Source organism: Talpa europaea, assembly GCF_964194135.1.
Source record: "Talpa europaea genome assembly, chromosome: 6".
NCBI classification, from domain to species: domain Eukaryota; kingdom Metazoa; phylum Chordata; class Mammalia; order Eulipotyphla; family Talpidae; genus Talpa; species Talpa europaea.
The window spans coordinates 22,815,050-22,838,482 of NC_140072.1; the positions used below are offsets into that span (position 1 = coordinate 22,815,050).

At 35.3% G+C, this 23,433-nt stretch overlaps 1 protein-coding gene across 3 annotated transcripts in view; it reads right to left on the bottom strand.

Annotated features, from left to right (window-relative positions):
• Window positions 1–23,433, bottom strand: part of MAP4K3 (mitogen-activated protein kinase kinase kinase kinase 3) — a gene marked incomplete at its 5' end in the record, with an annotated part of 132,280 nt that overhangs the window by 45,031 nt on the left and 63,816 nt on the right. For all 3 annotated transcript variants that reach the window (XM_084234526.1, XM_084234525.1, XM_084234524.1), the window contains 10 exons: window positions 423–501; window positions 5,258–5,368; window positions 5,470–5,551; window positions 5,644–5,706; window positions 5,883–6,014; window positions 11,456–11,528; window positions 13,025–13,067; window positions 16,167–16,214; window positions 16,510–16,565; window positions 21,400–21,464. In XM_084234526.1, coding sequence (XP_084090652.1) covers window positions 423–501; window positions 5,258–5,368; window positions 5,470–5,551; window positions 5,644–5,706; window positions 5,883–6,014; window positions 11,456–11,528; window positions 13,025–13,067; window positions 16,167–16,214; window positions 16,510–16,565; window positions 21,400–21,464 — 752 coding nt within the window. The remainder of the gene's footprint in view (window positions 1–422; window positions 502–5,257; window positions 5,369–5,469; window positions 5,552–5,643; window positions 5,707–5,882; window positions 6,015–11,455; window positions 11,529–13,024; window positions 13,068–16,166; window positions 16,215–16,509; window positions 16,566–21,399; window positions 21,465–23,433) is intronic.

The window sequence follows — 23,433 nt, forward strand, 5'->3', positions numbered from 1 at the left end:
TTGGGGTCAGAACGGGGCGTTTGCAATTGTATGGGGGAATATAAAAATAAAATTTATTATTTAAAAAAAAAAGTGAAAGAGTAATACCTTTTCTACAAATGAGTCTTTTTTTTTTTTTTTTTACATACACATTGCCTAAACACCATTTACTTTTAACAAAGAGAGAACAAAACCCTGGTTATATGGAGAGACACCAGAAACTTGAAACATAAAACCATTGCCAGTAGCTCCAGCACAAAACTTTGCCAAGAACTTAATAGTCTAGTCATATTTCAAGGAAGAGTTGCAAAGGACTCCCATTATAAAGACCAGACAATGTGATGAAGTTGTTTCTGAAACAGAGCAGTATTTAAGAAAGACCCACTGGGCTGGTCCTTGAAAGCAATGTGAATTATATACTGACATTACAGAAGTGTACTTACAGTTTATCTCGGAGCGTGTTTTTTCTTCTCTCACATTTCTACTTGTTGAATGAATTCTATGTGGTACAGCAACAAGAGGCTAGGAAAGAACCACATTAATGATGTGAAATTTGGTACATCAAGTCATAGTCTAGTCCATAAAATTACCCAAATCTGAAAGAAACTTCATTTTGCATAAAAATGGGGACAAAATGCAATTTTGTGAATATATAATTTTTTAAAAAAGACAACCACAATAGCAGTTCAAACAATGAAGGTAAAAATATAAATACCTTTATTACACACTTAAGGTAAGTCATTTTTTTTTTAAGCTTTAATTAATCCTTTATTTATTTATTTATTTGTTTGTTTTGTTTATACATGCACTGGGTACAGTCAGAAGTGCGGGAGGGTGAGAGAATTCACCAGAGCCAGAGCAGGGAGCAGAGCAGGCAGAAGGACCGAAATACACTGCTAAGGGGAGCAGCGGGCGGCAGGAGAGGTCTGCGCGCCATGTGGGACCCTCCTCTGGTGGCCGGGGAGCAGCTGGGGATCGAACCGGCGCCGCAGAGGCCGCAGGCAGCTTCACAACCCAGCACTCAACCACTGCGCCACCGGGGAGGCCCAAGGTAAGTCATTTTTTTGTACTAGGTAGAATATTTCTGTGACTAGATAAACATATGCTAAATTAAATACAAGTAATAATAATAATTTGTAAATATAATAATGAATTTGTCTAGATATATTTTACAATGAAGAATCAAGTATACCAAATACTTTGCACCTACTCTTACATCAACAAATTTAAAGGGAAAGATAACAGTATTATGATTACATTTACATCTATCATCTCTAAGAGTAATGACTGAACTCAGATGTCTTTTCTCTTAAGATTTATTCAACTTACATATATTTTGAAAATAATATTGCACACACACCGCACAGACAATTTAATAGGTGAAACTGCTTTTCATTTCAACATTTGCCAGAATTTGAACCATAACATTTTTTCATTTAAAAAAAAGTTCTTAATTCCATCTCAGTATCTTTCTGTTATAGGTATTCTTCATACATCCCCATGAGCATAAAAAGACCTATCAATATTAAACTTCTTAATTTGTAAAGATTAACACCTCAGGATTATAGAAACTAGTTAGAAGTGACCAAAGCACTGGAAGATTTAACTCTAGAGATTCTCAACACAAGATTTGTCAAGGCTCCAAAATCAATTAAAATTTGGACTAAAAACATCATTATAGACATCCTTTGAAAATGAAATCTAAAGCATGTAGGAAATAAAGCTGTAATTAGCTCAAGAAATTAAATGATTAATTTAATCATTTAGTCCACAGCTGAGATGAAGACTTGACTGAATTTTCCTTTCAAATGCAATACCTCAGATGACTACACAAGTATGTATTCTTCCAAAACACTCATGCCCAAAAGAGTCATGAAAGTAATACATTTCATATTTGAAAGAAAGAGATGATACAAAATATTGTTAAATAAGGCCAGGATAATGAAAGATGCCCTTCCTGGAAATTTAAGTAGGCACTGTGACTCTATTATGATATTAAGAAATTAGATTTCCAATAATGGGAAATTTCACTCAATTTCTCTAAAATGATTAGATTTATTGGACTTTCAAATAAGCAGAGTAGATTCTGAAATAGTTCTTGTCTGAATTAGAAAAGCTGGATCTCTAAAAGGATATCCTTTAGTATCATTTAATTTGACAAAGGCTATGTAGATACAATTTCAAAAATTAAAATTAAAATTTTAATTTCTAAATATGTACTCTTGTTCTCTCTAAATGTAATGCATACTGTCATAGAAATCTTCTATGATGAGTTTATAATTATTCTAATAAATGGTATAAAAAGAAGTGATCATAAATTAATAATCATGCTAACAAACAGCATTAAAGAAACAAACAATTCACAATGAAACATGGTTCCCAAAGTATTTTCTTTAAAACAATGCTGTAAAAGCAAAGTAATTTTTATTACCTCTTCTTGACAAAAAACAAAACCTACCCTTATAAATCATTTCATGTTTATTCCTGTTATGGCTTAAAAGTTCTAAGATTAATGGGTAGAGGACAGGTATGTGGCTTAAACACGTGAGGGATATCACAGTTCACAAAAAAGAATTCTCTGGACCAAAATAACAATAGTGTTAGGTTTGAGAAATTCTTATGTGGGGAAAAACACTCAGTTGGCAAACCATGGACCAAGGCCAATTTCCACAACAGACTATCTTTATAAGTAAATTTTCATAAACAATTCATATGTATTATCTACAGTTGCTTTCACTCTCCAGTAGATGAGTTAGTAAGTGTGGCAGAGACCATGTGGGCCACAAGTCAAATATATTTATCGCTTTGCTTTTTATTTATTTATTTATTTTAAAAGATGTATGTATGTATGTATGTATGTATGTATGTATGTATGTATTTATTTATTTATACAAGCACTGGGTACAGTCAGAAGTGCAAGAGGGTGAGAGAATTCACGAGAGCAGGGAGCAGAACAGGCAGAAGGACCGAAGTACACTGCTGAGGGGAGCAGCGGGCGGCAGGAGAGGTCTGCGCACCATGTGGGACCCTCGCCCGGTGGCTGGGGATTGAACCGGGGCTGCAGAGGCTGCGGGCAGCCTTGCAACCCAGCGCTCAACCGCTGCGCCACCGGGGAGGCCCTGCTTTGCTTTTTAGAGAAAAGTTTGTCAACCCCTGTTCAAGGTCAGTGATCCAAGACAGGGAGCTAACACTGATTTAACATAATCAAATTCATTTTCAGGTTCTCAGCTTTTCTAAGCACAAATAGCCAAGCTAAAAGTAATACCGGGTCTCCCCGGTGGCACAGTGGTTGAGTGTTGGGTTGCGAAGCTGCCTGCAGCCTCTGCAGCGCCAGTTCGATCCGCCGGGCGAGGGTCCCACATGGCGGGCAGACCTCTCCTGCCACCCACTGCCCCCCTCAGCAGTGTACTTCATCACTCTGCCTGCTCTATCCTCCGCTCTGACTCTGGTGAACTCTCTCACCCTCCCGCGCCTCTGACTGTACCCCAGTGCTTGTATAAATAAATAAGTAAAATCTTGGGCCTCCCCGGTGGCGCAGCGGTTGAGCGCTGGGTTGCGAAACTGCGCGCCGCCTCTGCGGCGCCGGTTCGATCCGCGGCTGCTCCCCGGCCACCAGAGGAGGGTCCCACATGGCGTGCAGACCTCTCCTGCCGCCCGCTGCTCCCCTCAGCAGTGTACTTCGGTCCTTCTGCCTGCTCTGCTCCCCGCTCTGGCTCTGGTGAATTCTCTCACCCTCCCGCGCTTCTGACTGTACCCAGTGCATGTATAAACAAAACAAACAAACAAACAAACCAGCAAACAAATAAATAAAGCATGCCTCTATAAAAAAAAAAAAAAAAAAAGTAAAATCTTAAATAAATAAATAAAAAGTTTCCTTAAAAAAAATATTAAAGTAATACCATTACCACAAAAATCCTAACTTTCTCCTTTAAAACTGCTAGGAAATTTGGAAAATATGGAGCGTAAATGTCTATTAATATTTTCCTTTATTCCATGTATTTTTGATTTCTTAGCGATAACAGCTGATTATAATAAAATTCAAGTAAAATACATTTTGTAAAGCATCCTTTAAAAGTCAATTAATATTCTAAATATTTTTACAGCATAAATATAATTAGTACAAGCTATTATTTAATGTAAGAAGAATGCATTTATCTATTACTTAATGGATAAGAAAATAACCCAATTAAATGATAAAGTGAACAGTCACATACTTGATGTGCTCTTAATCATACACAAGCTTGTCTTGATTGCACTGTTTTACGTGAAACTTACATACTTAAAAGGATAAATTATAATTCAACATTTCTAAAATTTATGAAAGCTGATATATTCAAATATCTAGACATGGAAGCTGATTATCACTTTTTAAATATTTTGATAAGTTGTTTAAAAGTCCCAAATGCTTTGATCATTATTTTTATTTATTTTAATTTGTCAAACTCCATTCTAACAACGTCAATTCCACTGTGACACTGTATAACTTCCTTAACAAAAAACAGCTGTTTTTTTTCTTATCCTCCCTCCTCAAATTGAAGGTTATTAAGATTAGAGGTATATTTTATTCATAGCATGGTCCCAGTAAATGTCCTGTAAGTTGAATATAAATATTCAAAATGGAATATTGCAATAATTTAATAGCTGTTCAAAAAATTAGCTAGCTTTCCCTGCTGCAGAGTAGAAAATTATAATTAAAAAAAAGCTCAACTTCTTACACCAAAAAGGATGAAATGAAACAAATGGATGAAATGAAACAAATGTTAAAGGCATTAATGTTCATTTTGCTTAGAAAATAAGAATTTACTTCCCTTTATGATTTTTCTTGGAGTAGCACTCCTCTATTTTCTTTCCTTTTACTTTAGTAAAGCCATTTTATGTGTACTGTCAGATTCAGTGAGAAATTTAATGGGGGCAGGAGTAGTGGAATGCATTTTCCTTACTGTTAATTCATGGATATATCTCCAATGATATAGAGTAAAAGAGGCATCATTTGCAAAGCTTCCTCAGCTTCATCCTGCATATTCTAAAGTCTAATTTTAAGAGCATATTTACAGCATAAATATAATTAAGAGGTAATGCATCTATTTCACACACCAAATTTTTTTTCCTGTGTATGAAAAGGTTACCTTTGAAATTATTTCCTAGAAGATAAAAGTCAAATAATTGTTCTCCCAAGAGTTTTTTAAACTAGACCCAACACTTTAAAAAACTGATTATGCGATGTATATACATGTGTTCATATAAGTTATATCTACTAATTGGTAAAAATAGTTCCTACCTCAGGATCATCATCATCAAAATCATGATAAGTGGAATGATCTGGATTATTCACTTTATCCAATAGTTCGATTGCCAAAGACCGTGTCAAAGGTTGTGTTACAAACGGGTGCTATGGAATCAAAATAATACAGCAAGAACACTTATTGAAAATCCAACTGAATGACATCTTATCTTTTAAAAAGTTGTATTTCCGGGGAGGGGGGGAAATACCTGCAGCAACTTTTCAGCAGTTGGTCTTTTTTTCGGATTTTTGGTAAGTGCCATTTTCACAAAATGATGAAAACTATTTGACCTAAGAAATGTTAGAAAATTAGACTTTTAAATTTCAATTCCTTTTTTGCTTATGACTGCTCATGTAAATAACAACAACAACAAAATACTTACCACTTCATCTTATCCTTTAGTTTAGGAGGTTGAAAATTGCTTTTTGTCATTAGAAATAACGCTCTGAAAAATCAAAAACCAATCATTACATAACATTTTAAGATTTTAAGATTTCATATTTTACTATCTAATGCTAATTCTGTGAAGTCATAACTAATATTTGTTTATGACTTTTGAAGAAAGACTATGGGGGTTCCCCGTACTCTAAGCATAGGATGCCTCAATTACAACACACTGACCTCATTGGATGTAAGTCAAACATAGGAGGCTGAAGCTCAGCAAGCTCGATGGCAGTGATCCCCACGGCCCAGAGATCACAGAGCTGGTTGTACCCTCCTTTCCTCTCAACAGCAGCAACTTCAGGTGCCATCCTGAAAGAAATAGTTCAGAAAAGAAAAACCTTCTGTTTATTGTATTTTCCTTCATATTCCAGGTACATGGAACTATCAGTAAGTTGAGGCCTATATATATAGGCCTTGCTCTCTGAAAAATAAAAAAAAGTATTAGTATTTAAAAGGCTCATATTTCCTAAGATCTGGATATTTCCTAAGACCCTTCATCCCAAGTCCCTACTGGTGATTCCTGTTACTTTGTTACACTACTTACTGTATAGGCCTATAAAACTTTACTATTAGAGTAGTGCGTACCAAATTTGTGCACACCTCAATCTTTCCTCCTCTGTACATACAAAACTCCATAGTAAAATAACATCTTTCAATAAATATTCTATAACTTTTAGCTGTGTCTCCTTACCTCAATAAACTGCAATCTGGCCTCTGTGTTCACTTTACTAAAACTATTCATTAGGGCACCAAAAATCTTCATTTAGTATTTAACTCATTATATACTTAGCTGACTTTTTTTCAGTTTTATTATTATGGTGGAAATAAGTGTCTGCTTTTAAAAAATGTATTTATTCAGAGGAAATTTAACCAATTAAGGAATTATTTTCTTTTAAATATAGCCTTATTCTGTAATTGCAACTCAATAAATTTGTATGATAGATTTAAACAATATTAATTTTCAAATATAAAAAGTTTTGAGTCCTAAACAATAGTTTTGAAACTAATTGAGATAAACATCTCAACTCTTACATATCAAAAGGGTAATTTAAATAGACAGTTTTACAAATATACATTTGTCTTCTGATATGATTTCAGGAAATCAGTTTGTCAGTATGGTTAAAAAAAAAACTTCCTCTAACTTTCAAAATACCTGATCTTAAAATCTTTACCACATCTCTTTAAACTTTCAAGTTATCCTAAGAAAGCTAAATTTTAAACTGTATCAATGATTACTTTACTGATTGGCTAGATTCTTTATTGATGGCTAGTTGGGAGAGGTGCCCTAGCAGAGAATGAAAGTGCCTGTACACTTAATAGCTTAATAGCTCACCACATGAGATGAACTCCATTCCTCTTTTAAAATATAAGTGAAAGGTTAAGATGCCAGCTTGTTCACCTCTACTGCCAGTTTAGTTGCATGCTGATCATAACTGAGTTCATCTCTGAACTTGTTTCTAGTCATACTTGCTGCTATAAACACATAATTTATTTAAATATTTTGAAAATGGATTTATTATTAAGGTAAAAAGTTAAGCTGTTATAAAAATTAAACTGAATGCTTTAGAAAACTTGTTAAGGACAAGTTTCTAAAAGTAAAACCAAAAAAACCAACAAATGAGTTAAGAACATGCAGTAAAAACATGACTATACAAGACTAAGACTATAGAGACTATAAAATTCCATTTGCATGACATTCAGGCAAAAGGTAAAACTTCAAAGACAGCGATCAGATTGGGTGTTGCTAGCACTACTCAGGATGACAGAAGAGAATTCACTAAAAATGGGTCTAAAGAAAATTTCTTGGGTGATGAAAGTCTTATATCTTGTTGTGGTATTTCTCACCACCATGGCACCAAGTTTCTCAATGTCCATAGAACTTTAAACCCAATGAGCCTAAATTTATACTCAATAAACCAGACTAAAAACGGTCACACACTTTGTCTAAGTTCTCACCGCACTTTTAGAGAAACACACGGTGAGAAATGCAGCTGTGATTTATGAGTAGGGTTCACATTGTTAAGTTAGAACTCTTAGTGACCCACTCAAAGTAAAGGTGTTGATCCTGCATCAAAAGATTGGCAAATAAATGCATACTACAATGCAACATTTTTTTCCTTTTTACAGACTTTAACTGCTGACCTTAATTACTCTGGAGAAGGCATTCCATTATATTCTATATCCCTGGAGTTTAGGCGTAAAAGACATGATACTAGGCTAGAAAGAGAAATAGTAGAATTGTTCCAAAAATTGATTTTGCCGAATTCTCAAAATAATTCCTACATGCTCCCAAGGTATTTCCCACACTATTATAAGAGAAATAATAGTTTTTAATATCTGAAGTCAGAGTTGGAATTCAGCTATTATCAATATTTGCTAAGCATGTGTACAGAATCAATCTGGCCACTAGAGACTCAGAGAGCTCAATCACTGCACTGAGGAGACAGAGCATCTTAAAATAAAAACAGATAACCATAGGTCCTTCAGCCATTATTCCTCTCAAAAGTCAACACGACACAATGAGAACAAAAAAGAAATACAAACCATTGTTGAAATATATAGGAGACACATTTGAACTTAACACATAGTAAATGATGCAGCAAACAGGGAAAGATAAACAAAAGTGTGTGCTGAGGAAAAGAACCTCAGAAAGAAAATGAGAGTTGGAACTTATAAAAGTAGGTAGAGGTGAAATCGATGGTATCTAATCCATACAGTGAACAGTCCCTGAGGTTCTGTCTCTCAACCATCAAGGCCCAGCAGTTGTGCCTTCTCTATTCCCACTTCTGATATTTTGATTTACCAAAAAAAACCCCACCAAAAACCAAAAAACCAAAACAAAAACATGCATGCATACATACATACATATATTTATTCATTCAGATGACTAAAATATATTTCTCATACATATTTGGCCTTCATCCACTATTGCTGTCTCATATCTCCCCCAAAGCACTGCAGTTTCCTTTAAGTTTTGAGAGTAATAAAAGTATATTTAGTTTTGTTAATGAAGATAACTTTTGGAAACCATCTAAGGTTGAGGGCTGGTTGCCAGAGAAACCAAAAAGAATAAAGGGTGAAACTTCTAGTTCCACTCCTCTGACTTTTGGGTAAGAGAGGGTTCAAGGGCCAAGCATTGGTGATTTAATCAATCATTCCATGTAATGAAGCTTCCATAAAAGTCCAAAAGGAGGGGTGTTTAGAGAGCTTTCAGGTTAGAGGTGAGAGTGCTTCCATGTGCTGCCTTGCCAGCCACAAGAGAGAAGTACCTTTGCTCTAGCCCTTCACCCAGTGTTTCTCCTCATCTGGCTGTTATCTGTATCCTTTGTAATGAACCGGTGATAGTCTAGTGAGTAAACATGTTTCCTGAGTTCTGCAGGCTTTTCTAGCAAATTAATCAAACCTGCAGAAAGGGTTGGGGTAAGGGGTAACCTCTAGCCTATAGTATGTTGGTTAAAAGCCCAGGTCTGGAGCTTGCAGCTGGCATCTTTTTAAGTGGACCTTGGTGGCCTTGAAGACTGAGCCCTTAACCCTGTGGAAGCTGAGCCTGTCTCTGGTAGACAGTGTCAGAACTGAGCTTAATTCTTGGATCTCCTGCCAATGCCTGAGGACTGACTGTGGCAGGAGAACTAGGCACTGCAGGCTAAAAACCAAAAGAAATTGAGAGAAGTTTCAAACTCAAAGATATGGGGAATAATGGAATACTGGAGAGTGGAGTCTGTATGCAGAGCAATGAGTTCCCCAGTTTCCTTCACCGGCTCAGTTTTCTAGAAGACTAAAAAAACAGGGATACACGCGGCCTCCAAAGCACGCAGAGCTATGAATTGGCTTTCAGAACCTTGCTCTTCAATATGAACTAGAAGAAAAGAATTACCAGATTATTTGAGGAAAGCCTCCATCATAAAAGCATGAGTCTAAAAAGCTGAAGAAATCTTATAGAAAGTGGAACAAAAGACTTTTAACAGGAGAGAAAATTAATGGATTCATTCAAGTGGTCCAGTATATAACAAATAAATCCTAGAAAGAGAGAGCAGGAAATAGTATAGCAAAGAAATTAATCAAAGAAATATATCAAAGAAATAATACAGAAATATTTCCCAGAACTGAAAGACATGAATCTCGTGATTGAAGCACACATGCCAAGTACGGTGATGAAAAAGCAAAAATGACACACACAAAAAAACCAACACCAAAACATTCTAAGGTACATTATCATGAAATATTAAACCACCGGGAATGATTTGGGGGAGGAAGGATTGATATCCGAGGATGATGCAATATTAAAGACGGTGCTAGTGCAGTATCTCAAAAATGCCAATCTAGAATTCTACACTCACTCAAATTATCAGTCAAGTCTAAGGCTAGACATGTAACATTTCAAAAGTTTCAGCATTCAAATTTCTGAGGAAGTTACCAAAACATGTGAGAAGTGTATCAAGAAAAAAGACTTGAATTCTAGGATATGAATTCCCAAGGAGATGAAAAGTTTCAAGGCGAAGTGAAGTGAAAGTCCCAGAAAATAACTCAAATTGGAATGGAAGGTAAAAGAACTCCAGGAAGGACTACTCTCAGAAAAAAACTAAAACAAAGCAAAAACCAGGTCTGACATATGTGGCAGGCTTTATCATATGCAACTTTATATAAAGCTATCTTACAGAATTATAAAATGTGAGAAGGTATTGGAGCGAAGAAATTTGGGAAGATAGGAAAAAACTTTCAAGTCAGTAAATGTTAATAACAGGATAACTGACATAGGAAGTATACTGAAAGGAAAAGAAAACTGGAAAATGAAGAGAGCTAACACACAAAATCTGTAACTAATGGATAACCCTAGAAATGGCGAAAGACAAACTAGCAAAGTTTTTATGAGCCCTTTTAGTCTATTTTACTTTTAAAATGTTTTCTGATAGAAAGGCAAATTAATAGAAAAATTATATGCATATCATACCCTAAATAGGAAAATGAGTGGTGCAGACTAGTGCTATCCCCCAGCTGATAAAGCAGAATAGGAAGGCCTCAGGGGAGGGGTAGCACAAAAGTTAAAAGCATGTTAAGACTTCCAGCATGAACAATCAAGTGTGAACAAAAAAGCTCTGTATCTATCAACACTATATTCCTAACGATCAATGTATTTGGCACATAGCAAATGGTCAGAAACTTTTCTGAGTAATAATGAATAGGATGGTTTTTATAGAAAGCACAAAGAAAACCTAGCAGACAAACATGGTTAGAAAGGAAGGTCTGTGGCGACATATAGCAAGACTAGAGTAGAGGTTGGACCATCGAAGACTCCAAATGCCAAGGAATATTTACTTGTCATGTGTGCTACTAAGATATATCAAAACAATTTAAGCAAAGGAAACTGAATAATGTAATGTCCAAAGGTTAGTCAGACTATTGGATGGAGATGGCAGTAAAAAAAGACATATAGAGATATAAAAATACCTTTGAAAATACATATGATATGTGTAGAAGCAAGAGTTGGGTTTTTCCAGCACAGTTAGAAAATGTATCAAGATTCCCCAAAGCTATCCCCAAAGCTATCAATCTCTAAAGTCTTTTCCACTTAATGAAAATCAACACAGTAGATATTATTTGGTTGTATAACCCATCCATAAGTATCAACACCTAAATAACTTAACATGTTGATGACCATCTTAATGTCTTTTTAGTTTTGAAAATATTGAGCAATCTTCAATAAATGCTATTATAGAAAAATAAAGTTAGATTATCAATTAAAATACAATTACCAATATGGTGTGCCAATGAAAGACTTCCGTTTAGCAATTGTAGCTGTTATCTGTGCAGACACTCCAAAGTCAGCTATTAAAAAAATGAGAAATGTTGAGAAAAAGAAACAAAGTAAATAATGTAAGACAACATAAGAAGAAACTTAATAATTATTTTCATTAAACTAACATCACAGAAAATAAGAGATATTCTCAAGCATCACATCAAAGTTTTTAATCTTAATGAACTAGCATTAAAATACCACAAAGTAGTCAGTGTGTGTCAGGTCAAATAGATTCTCATCTATCCCCCTGCATGAATCAAGAGAGTCAAGATCACATAATTTTGATGAGAAAGAGAAAGCTAAAGATACGCTAATCTACCAGACTTGATAATATTATATTCACTAATTTCCAGGATCTGAAATTCAAGGAGTAACACAGGAAAGGACCTTAAGCAGTAAGATATTCCATCTGCTTCCTCACATACCTATGACTGATATCAAATAAACCATTAAGTCTACTGGTAAATCCATCTAACCTGAAAAACATTCAAATACAATATCCCCCAGGATCTGCAACACATTCTATTTTCTATATCACTAGCAGAAAATTTATTTTATTAAGATTTGCTGTTATTCTTTAAATATGCTGAGTGCTAATATTTTCTACTTTATTAAAGATAACTTGTAAATCCTTATCACTATATATGTAGAATTTCTTTAAGCACATGATTTTGATATAAAATATTAAGCAGCTAATAGAAACTACTCACTAAGCCATCAATAGATAGATAACTGCTTTTCCCATATTTAGAGGCAGCTTAGGGAAGTTTTATTAAGTTAATTATTAGATATATAATTTTAAGTATGATTAATCCTATTGTAGATTATAGCTCAGAACAATTTTATTCGTATGGATAAATATGTACTTTGAATTTTGATTTGTCTTATAGTAATAAGTAAAAATAACTCATATCTAATATGTCATTAAATACTTGAATTAATACTTAACACACAGGACTCTTAATAAAACTACTATATTGCATGTTTCCTTAATGTATGGAAAAAGTCTTAAACTTTCAAATTAAATTACTACTTAGCTTTTGAGCTCTTTTTAATCACAATTTGACAACTGAAAGTTAAAGTTTGAACTAAAGAAACAGTCAACAACTGAATTACACTCTTACATAAGTAATACTCAATTTTGTTTGAAAAGCTTCTATAAAGAATGTAGGATTTGGGCAGTATTGGGTTTTTTTGGCTCTTGTTTGTTTTCCAGTTACAAGGTAATTTTGTATGTATTTCTTACTACAAGTCACATTTCTGGAGTCAGAGGTGAAAGAATTTTTAAAGGATATTATTTCATTATATCTTTACAACAGATCTGTCATACGTGTAGGGCAGATTTTATCCCCATTTGAGAGCAGAGGAAAAAGATGAAGAAATTACATAGGTTCCATGATAAGATTTCTATAAAACTCTAACAATACTGCTAGGGGAGGGGAAACCTAGTACTACGAAGGAATATATAAATTTTCTATGTTTTAGAAATAAATTTGCACAAATGACAAGATTTTAATTTACTCACCTAATTTCACATGACCATTATCCGTTAACAGAATGTTAGCTCCCTTCAAAGTGAGAACATTTTTGTTAAAGTAGGAAACATTTTATTGGACCACACATGTAACAGATTAAATATAAGCATTGTAAAATAAATCACAAGTGGTAGCCTGAGACCCAGAAATACTTAAAATTTAAATATGCCCAATTAAAATGTTTAGTCATAATAGTTATAGGAAATGTGACAATTTTTATAAAAATTGTTTTAGGCAATGACAATTTTTATAAAACGCTCTACCTTGCAAAAAGCTGCTATTAACATAATATGAATCTATAGGTTATTTTCTTACTTGATTAAATACTATCATTATACTAAAATGTTAGCTCATATTGGCATTTCAATTCCTAGTACTACATTTTAAGCTTGATGGCTATTTCCTGTTCAAAAAGCAAAACAAACAAACAAAAAAAAAAAACCCAAATCTCCCTTTCTAGAAACTCATTATCAGTTGAACCAGTGCTAGTATATAAGACTAAATCTTGTTCCTTAGTATATGAGGTTGTCTATCCTAATATGTCTGCCCAGAGTTTGGGGTTATTCAGTGAATAAATAGTCACAGGTCCACAGAATTTAAAATGTCACCTTGTCTTCATGACCTAGGAGTAGTATTTTAGCCATGTTAGCTTCTTGACTTAGTTGAAAAGACGGAAGATTCATCTTCAGGAAGCTCAAGGTTTTTGAAGGAGGCAGAAATACAGTCTCCTTGAAGTATTTCAGGCTTTCTCCCCTTCCCTGCTTTTGCACTTTTAAATTAGCAAGCAAAAGTAAGCAATCTCTTTAGTGCAAAGTACAACCTAATCATGTAAATATAGGCTTAAGTGAGAAAAATAGAGAACTCCTTTTCACCCCCTAAAAGAGAAAGAAACAGAAGACTGCCCCTCTGGTATTACTGAAATAATGCTAATGGGAGAAATGAAAAAGAGAAGAGAGAAGGAGCTAGAGCAGGGATTTTATCTTCATGTAGACTTCATGTTGTTTTCTAGACTGCTGCCACAGTCTTCAATTCAGTTTGGTCTTTCCCTAGCCAAATCAATTTTCCTAAATTACAGTTTATATCACTTTTCCTGCACCAATAGCCTTTAATTGGTCCCTCCTACATACTTTCTTCCCTCCCTCCTTTATCCATCCATACATCTCTTTTTCCTGAAAGACTATTAGCAACCAGGTGCTATTCTGAGCTCTGGTATTACAGTAAAAAATAAAGAGTAAGTTTTAGCTCTCATAAAATTTACATCCAAGTAAGAGAGAAAGGAAAGTGAAAAATGAATGAAACACACACACACACACACACACACACACACACGAATGAGTGAGCGAACCAAGAAATGATTCAAAGCCAAGCAGAGGTAAATACCCCGAAGACAAACAGAGAAGGAGGGGAAGGACTCTCTAAGACAGTGATATCTGAGTGGACACTAAGTGAGAGTGCAGAATCATGCCAAAGTATGGGAGAACATTGTTCCAGGAAGAGGAAACGGCAAATACAAAGTTCTAGGGCCAGAATGCACTTGATGTATTCCAGGAACAGAAAGTTTAGTGTGGTTCAGCAAAATGACCCAAGCAGAAAGTGAAATAAGGCCACAGAAAAAAACTCAACAGATGTGCATAAACTTGTAGGTCATGGTAAAAACATCTGGAATCTGGATTTTATGCTGAGTAGAATGGGAAGCCAATGGTGGTTTATAAACAAGAGAATGAATACATCTGGTTTTTAAAGATCACTTGGCTGCTGTGAGGTGGGAAAAGTGAATGCAGAACCACTCAAGAACAGGAGCAGAGAAATCAGTCAGAAGACTAAGGGAAGTTCAGGTAAGAGAGAATACAATGGTAGCTTAGACAAGGGGAGAAATACTGGCAACAGTTAGAACCATACAGTTAGGCCCAAACTCTGCAATGGAGAACAAACCACCTCACCAACACATTCTTCCATTACTCTTGGCCATTTTCTTCTCTTCAAATAACACAGAGCAACTTTTATGCTCCTGCCCCACACAATCTGACTTGTGTTATCTCTGTTCACACTATTCCTGTTTGGAAAACACCTCAGCCTCCACTGCTGACAAACACCTGTGAATCCTTTTAGATCATTTAAGTGCCTATGACAGATTTACTCATTTTCTCATGATCTCAACTACCTGAACTCCAAAGCTCTTTGCTTGTGTTTTTTAAGTGGCTGTGAAAACCACTTAAAGCAGAGAATCTCAGCAGGTGAGGTTAGAGTTCACTGAAATTTCATGCAAAATTTGAAGGTATGTGCATAAGGGCTTTTCTGAGGAGTCGTCCAAGGCTTCCATCAGAGCACATGATTAAAAAAAAATCTCTATGGTTAAAAAAGCTTCAGGAAACAAGAGAGAATGAGAAATGGGAGAGAAGAAAAACAAGAAAGAAAGGGTAAGACAAAAAGAGGAAATTATCTGACTTGGGGAAATGATGGTATTTTTAGAAACAACCACAGGAGTCTTGCCCAGCACCTGGTCAGCACACAGCACCTGCTCTCCTCCCCAGTTATAGGAAGGACCACTAAAGATGCTGAGGTTTAATTTATCCGTTTGATACATTATTGAGAGTTCCTTAAGAGCCAAAGTGCATCGTGGTGAACTACTAGGGCTTTAGTGGTGGGTAAGGTATGAAAACATATATTTGCAGAAGTTTGAATCTATAACCTCTAAAACAAATACAGTGTTGTAAACCAACATTACTTCAACAAGCATAATTAGGAAAAAAAGACTGCCAAAGTTTACTACAATATTCATAACATGTAACTTCCTAAAAGCTGTGATCTTATTGAAGCTCTGAACCTAATTTGCATTTTAAAAAAACTACAATAAGCTAAAATGGGTTATTAAAGCAATTTACAATTCTATACTTTAAAAGGATAAATTTAATGATATGTGAATTGTATCTCAACAAAGCCATTCGGAAAAATTAACAAAACCCTTAAAAGTATCTCTCAATTTTACCATTATAACATATTTCAGATAGTAAATTTATCAAATAGAATAATCAAGACAAGTTTGATCAACAATTTAAGTAGCATTAACTAAAAATGAAGAAATGGTGATTATGGTTAAACATGATGTGTGTGTATATAAATAGATATATGTACCTTTATATCTCTGTGCATTTTCCCTTTACTGTGAAGATAGTATAATCCCTGGAGTTTCAAGAAAAACAGAAAAAATAAAAGGGTTTTATTATAGAGCACATGTTAGGATTTAAAATGATCTGAGTAGTAGTCTTATGGTTTTTATTTACTCATTACAGAAAGTCTAGTGCCAATAATTAACTTATTTTATGTAAATATTCTAAAAGACAATTAAAAATGTATTAAAATTCAACAGTTTACCCAATCAGAGTATTTAATCCTTACTTTACTTACTAGGTAGTGCACAATAATTAAACATTTAGTGTAATAAAAAAAGTCCCATTTTCATTAATTTTGGATTTACCTGTAGTGTTTCTCTGCTAACATATGCAATCTGCAGCTCTGACAGAGGCCCCGTTACTATAAGAGAAGAAAATTAATAGTAATAAAATTAGTCAAACATGTTTTTCAACTGGCAAAGTCTTACAAATTCCACGAAGCAATAATCTTAATATACCCAAACAATTCACTAAATTGTAGGCCTGATGAAAGCAGGAATTTTTTAAACTATGACTTGCCCATTGTTGTATTCTCAGTGTTCACAATAGTGCTTGATATGGAAAGGTTGCTCAAAAATGTTTACAGAATGAATGAAAAGCTAAAATAGAGAAATTCATTTTCACATCTCACTGATCAATGTTATCTCCTAAATGTTAAAAGAAAGCAAGGCCAAGAGAACTAGGTTTAGCTAGTTCTTATTAAAACTTTAAAAAGTGATGTGCAACATGTATTTTGGCAACTTTTTAATTTATTTATTTTCTAAAAAGATTTATTTATTTATTTATTTATGCAAGAAGCAGGGTACAGGACAAATGTGTGGGAAAGTGAGAGGATTCACCAGAGACAGAGCGGGGAACAGACATACACTGCTGAGGGAAGCAGTGGGCACGACAGGAAAGGTCTGCAGTGCCATGTTGGACTCTTGCCGGCGGGCTGGGATCAAACAGGTGCTGCAGAAGCTGCGGACAGCTTCACAGCATGGTGCTCAACCACCTGCATCACCAGGGGAGGCCTGGCAACTTTTTTTAAAAGTTAGTATTTTTTTCTAAAATTATTAGCTTTATGGGCCTCCCCAGTGGTGCAGCGGTTGAGAGCTGGGTTGCGAGGCTGCCTGCAGCCTCTGCAGCACCGGTTCATTCCCCGGCCACCGGGTGAGGGTCCCACATGGTGTTCAGACCTCTCCTGCCGCCCACTGCTCCCCTCAGCAGTGTACTTCGTCCGTCTGCCTACTCTGCTCTCTGCTCTGGCTCTGGTGAATTCTCTCACCCTCTTGCACTTCTGACTGTACCCAGTGCTTGTATAAATCAATCAATCAATCTTTAAAAAAAATTATTAGCTTTATAACTATAAAATTGATATATTCACTATAAAAAATTTCAAATAGGGCCTCCCTGGTGGCGCAGCCAGTTGAGCACTGCGCTGTGAAGCTGGCCGCAGCCTCTGCAGTGCCTGTTCGATCCCTGCCTGCCATGGAGCAACCCACATGGTGCAGCAGACCTCTCCTGTCTCACCCACTACTCCCCTCAGCAGTTTATTTCGTCAGTCTGCCTGTTCTGTTCCCCGCTCTGTCTCTGGTGAATCCTCTCATCCTCCCATGCATCTGGCCTGTACCCTGATTCTTGTATAATTTTTTTTTTTAAAAAAGCAATTTCAAATAATAGAGAAGTTCAGAAAATAAAGATCAGTTCCTTATTCAAACTATTACTCAACAATAAGATCAATAATTTGGCTTATAATCCACCAAAAGTTTTTTTTTTTTTTTTTTTTTTGGTGGGACCCTCGCCGGTGGTCAGGGTTCGAACTGGCACTGCAGAGGCTGCGGGCAGCCTCGCAACCCAGCGCTCAACTGCTGCGCCACCAGGGGAGGCCCCACCAAAAGATTTTTATGCAGTGTGTAGCCCATACAAAAATAATGTGTAGCCCATACAAAAATAATGTGTGGAATCACATTACACAGAGAATTTTGAAATTTGTCTAACTTATCATGAACATCTTTTCACATCAATACATGCAGCTTAATTAATAATATTTCTTCTGTATGCCTCTATTAACTATGAAAGACATTTAAACATTTCTTTTCCACTATTAAACCATTTTAAAATAAAGAAATTCATTAGGTAGGAGACACTATTGTAGAAATTGAATTAAATTCTAATGATGGGATCTTTGGCTAGATAGTAATTTCACATTTACCCAAAACAGCTTTGCAAAAGTGTATGTTTCAGAACGCTTGTGGCATTTTACTATTTTGGAAGAAAGAAATCTACTTAGATTCTTTTGGGGACAGAGCTCAGTTTAAATTTCTAAAAAAAACTATGTAACTAATTTCTGTGGCTTGCAAACAAACTCTCATTCAGTAAGCTAGGCGTCTTTTAAGATTTCTCTTCCCACAATAATGGCAAATCAGATTACGCTGAAACCCTGAAAATAGTACCTAGAATAGGAAAAATATTTAAAATAACCTTTAAAATGCCTAAGTTCATCAATAGTAAGAGACGTTCCCAGGGGACAAAAGAATAGGTAAAAATGTAAATTATTCTAGCTGTCTCTTAGAGGAAGGCCAATCTTGGTAAAGTAGAGCTTTATTTTTTTCCCTACATGGTCTCAGAAGAAAAGGCCAAAGATCTTCAGAGGGCTCGTTAAAACAAAGTTCCAAATTCCCACATAAAAAGGCCTTATTTAGGGACTCCCCGGTGGCCCAGCAGGTTGAGTGCAGCGGGTTGAGTGCAGCGCTGTGAAGCTGTCTGTAGCCTCTGAAGTGCGGGTTCGATTCCTGGCCAGCCAGGGAGATTCCCACATGGCACAGCAGACCTCTCTGTCTCGCCCGCTGCTCCCATCAGCAGTGCTTTTGGTCTGTCTGGCTGTTCTGCTTTCCTCTCTGTCTCTGATGAATCCTCTCACCCTCCCGCACCTCTGGCTTGTACCCCAGCTCTTGTATAAAAATAAATCAATCTTTAAAAAAAAAAAAAAAAAGGCCTTCTTTAAATAAAGAAACATTCTTTGCAAATTTTGTAAGATAGATCAAAATATTATTTGGTAGAAATGGAGAAGAGTATGATAAGCTACTTCTATAACTAACTTGGTCTTTTTACTTCTAATGAAGAAAGCAAAGTCAAACCACTAAGACCAATCACATATATCTGAAGGAATTACTAAACAATCCGAGAACTAAAATATAAGTACACTTAAAAAACTAACAACGTAAAAGAAGGAAGGAAAAATTACAAGGATTTAAAAAAAAAAGACAAAAAATGGAGGGAGGTTTGAAACAGAATCAAATTAAAATCTAGAAATGAAAACTATGACCACTCAAAATTAAAACTAATGGATATACTAATCACAGCTATAAAATCAGTAAAGTGGAAAGATGGTTATGAGTATTCTCAGTGCTCTATTAAGATATAAAAAGAGGAAATATGAAGTTGAGTTGAAGAGACATTGAGAAAAGATCTAATGTATCGTTAAGTGAAATTCCAGAAGGAAAGATGAGGGAAAGGGGAGAAAATATTTGAAGAGATAACTGACCACTGTCAGACTTGATGAAATGATTAAATTCTCAGCGGTAAGCACTTTAAAGTCCTAAGCTGAAAAGTAAAAATAAATCCATATTTAGATACCAGAAATACCAGGAATGAAGAGAAAAGTTTAATAAATACGAGAAAGAAAGAATACATATAAAGGATCAATAATGAGACTGACAGTACCAACACGGAGAGATGCTAGAAGATAATGGGTCAATCAGTATCTTCAAAATACTGACAGAAAACATCTGTCAACCTAGAAAAATACCTGTCTATGCCCACTTAAATTATCATCTAAGAATGGGTGTCAAAAACTGACAGTTATCACTGAGAACTTCTGAAAGGCCTTCAGGAAGAAAAATCAATCAGTAAGGTGGGAAAACAGTCCAAATTATGATAAAAAGGAGGGGATTCGATTTTTGAATTTATAAAAAAATCACAAGCCTCTAGACATACTGTGTGTTCTATAAGGCAAAATAATGCCAAATATTTCTTAACTTTTTCTGAGTCTTTGAAATCAAAATGCCATAAACTTAAAGAAATTCTCAAATATAAAGAAGATATGCACATAAAAAAACAAACTACAAGAAAAGAAATAACTTTCCATAAAGCAGCAATGTTCTCAGGCTCTGCATTTGGCTTTCAAGGCTCCCGTATGGGACCTCAACTGCTCCACAAATATACCTCCAGACAAGTAAGAGTGGTCACACATGGCTCACCATCAGGTCAGTGCCTATAGCTTCATCTCCTAGAAAGCACTTTCCCCTATTTTTCTCTTACCCAATGTTTACCTATCTTTTAAAGAAAAATTTTAAACCTGCTTTCTTCATTAAGTCTTCTAAAACAATTCTAGAAAATCTATCCTGTCCCTTTTCCTAGTCCAACAAAATTAGTAACACATTAAAATACTATTATGACAATCTTTATGTTAAGTAAAACTATACCAAGATGATATAATTACTGAAGTGAAATAGAAACAGAATTCCTAACCAGTCTTTTAACATCTGCCTTATTATAATCAGCCCCTAAAATTATTGAAGAGGTCCCAAACTAGAAATATGAGGTCAAATACTATGTGAAAAAAGTGAGAGGATTTTTCCAAATTATTTTCACAGAAAACTGTCATCATAAATTATTAGATATTATTTACCTCATATTATAAAAAGCACAACTCCAGCAAAAGAATAAACCTACCCTGCAGTTTGTATAACCAGAAAAAGATAAAAAAAGAAAAGCCAGTAAGTAGTTTTTATTTTGCTTTGCAGGTCTCTCACATACTCCACTGAATGTCAATGAAAAATGTTTTATTAATTTTTTAATTCCCCAGAACTTATCATCTAAGAGAGCAAACATTCAATTGATGCTTCTTAAACACGTGAGAGCAATACTGATTCTATGTATTAACTCAACTTATGAATCAATTAGATATTCTCTCTGCTCAGTACCAGACATTTTCTGTAAGCCTGAATTTGAAATTTTGAACTAACAATATATAATATGCCATCTTTAGAATTAGCAAATAATTCAACTGCAGATAATTTTCCAGGTTAAAAAGCAAATGCTCCTTTCATCTTTACAGATCAAATATCCAAATACATAAGACAAAACATAGTCTCTTCAAAACAATTTGAAGAAATTCTGTTCGATCTCTACCTATAAAATATAGGTCTTACCATGATAAATATCCTGTAAAGAACCACCTCCACAAAACTCCATGCAAATCCAAAGTTTATCTCTCCTATAAAGAGAAAATGAGCATGAATCACATTTTCAACATTAAAATTATCTGAACAAGTATTTTATAAATACTTGTTGAAAAACCACATAAATGCAATGTGCTAGCTAAGAAAAAAGCTAATCTTTATGAGTAATTGAATTACTTAATATAATATATTGTTATAACTCAATCCTAGGTTTAATCCTTAAAGTACACTATACGTAGAATACAGAGATGTCACCAGGCACATCCAAGTAAAAGAAAAGTTCCCTGTAGTTAAAAATCCTCCTTCCCCCATAGTTTACATAGTTTTCTTCATCAAAGAAAAACAAAACTCTCAAAGTACATCTTTGATAGCACTCTTATTAACAAAAAGACAAAATGTAAACTGTATACATTGTCTGGATTCTTATTAAAGATCTTGTTAAAATAATCTGTTAGAATTAATCATTCCCTGTCTTTAGATAGCATCTCTTACACATTCTAAGATACAATACATATAGTTATGGAAGAGATAAGCAGAAAATAGTTACAAGAGCTTGTTTCTTTGTCTATTCCTTTGTTCAATTATTCATTACTTTATCTCAAAATGTACCAAGAAGCATACTGGGAACAGAGATGCCTGGAAGAATATCCAGCAGATGGGTATTTTTTTCATAAACGAATGAATGTATGAGTGAATAAAAGAATAAGCAAATCAATCTGATCAACAGTCAATGAGCAAAAAGTAATTTGTTGCCTGATTCTGCAGAGTCCAGGAATTAAGAATGTTTGGGTTTTTTTTCATTTTTAAATGGCTGAGGGGGTGAGGAAGAGAGTCAAAAGAGTAATATTTCTCAACATGTAAGAATGATATGAAATTTGAATTTTAGGCACCATCACACTCATTCAATTACATATTATCTAGACTGGTTTTGTACAAAAAAACAGCAGCGCTGACCCCTGGAATAGACTGTACTTTGATTAGGGTATGTTTAATTTTATGAGAACCCATAGATATGAATATCTAGGAAAGTCAATGAAGGTTTTGAGGAGGAGGTAACTTTCTGAGTTGGGCGTTGAAGTGAAAGTAGGAATTTACCATCGAGAGACAGGGAGAGGTCTGTGCAAAAGAATGAAAATTTGAAAGAGGATGCCATAGTTAACAAACTGGGTGATTTAGTGTGAGTTGAACAGAGGGCGACATGAAGAGACGGTGGCATGAAAAAAGCTAGAATAGGCTGGGTTATATTGTAAAACAATGCTTGGTTAGTAGACTACTCAATTTAGTTACAGCTGTTAGCTGTATGGCTTCTTTAATTTGTCAAGGTCTGTTTTAAAATGAGGCAACCAGAATCTAATCTTATTATAGTGCTGCATGAACAGTGCATTAATCATGGAGTCAGGGCCTCCCCGGTGGGGCAATGGGTTGACTGCAGCACTGAGAAGCTGTCCGCAGCCTCTGCAGCAAGAGTTCGAGTCCCAGCCGGCTGGGGAGATTCCCACACGGTGCAGCAGACCTCTCCTGTCACGCCCGCTGCTCTCCTCAGCAGTGCTTTCAGTCCGTCTGCCTGTTCTGCTCCCCACTCTGTCTCTGGTGAATCCTCTCACCCTCCCACGCCTCTGGCCTATACCCCAGCTATTGTATAAATAAAAAATAAATCTTAAAAAAAAAAAAAAAAAACAAAACAAAACATGGAGTCAGTATGCATGGACCACACCTGGTGGCAGAGGTGAGCTTAACCAGACCTGAGATGCAAGATGATGTGGTTATGTGCAATGGACCATGCAGCAGACAACAGGGGAACCCAAGTTATCAGAGCACGAAGGTCAACAAACTGAGAGAACAGTGTTAAAAAAGGACCATGATTCTAGGAGCAAAGCTGAAGACAATGAAGCCTAGAAGAAGAAATCTGAAGTTACTCAGGATCTACAATTCACAGTCCACATATCAATGAAACTGAGGCAGAACAGCAGACAGTGAAGTATGAGGTAGCTACCCAGTGGCTGG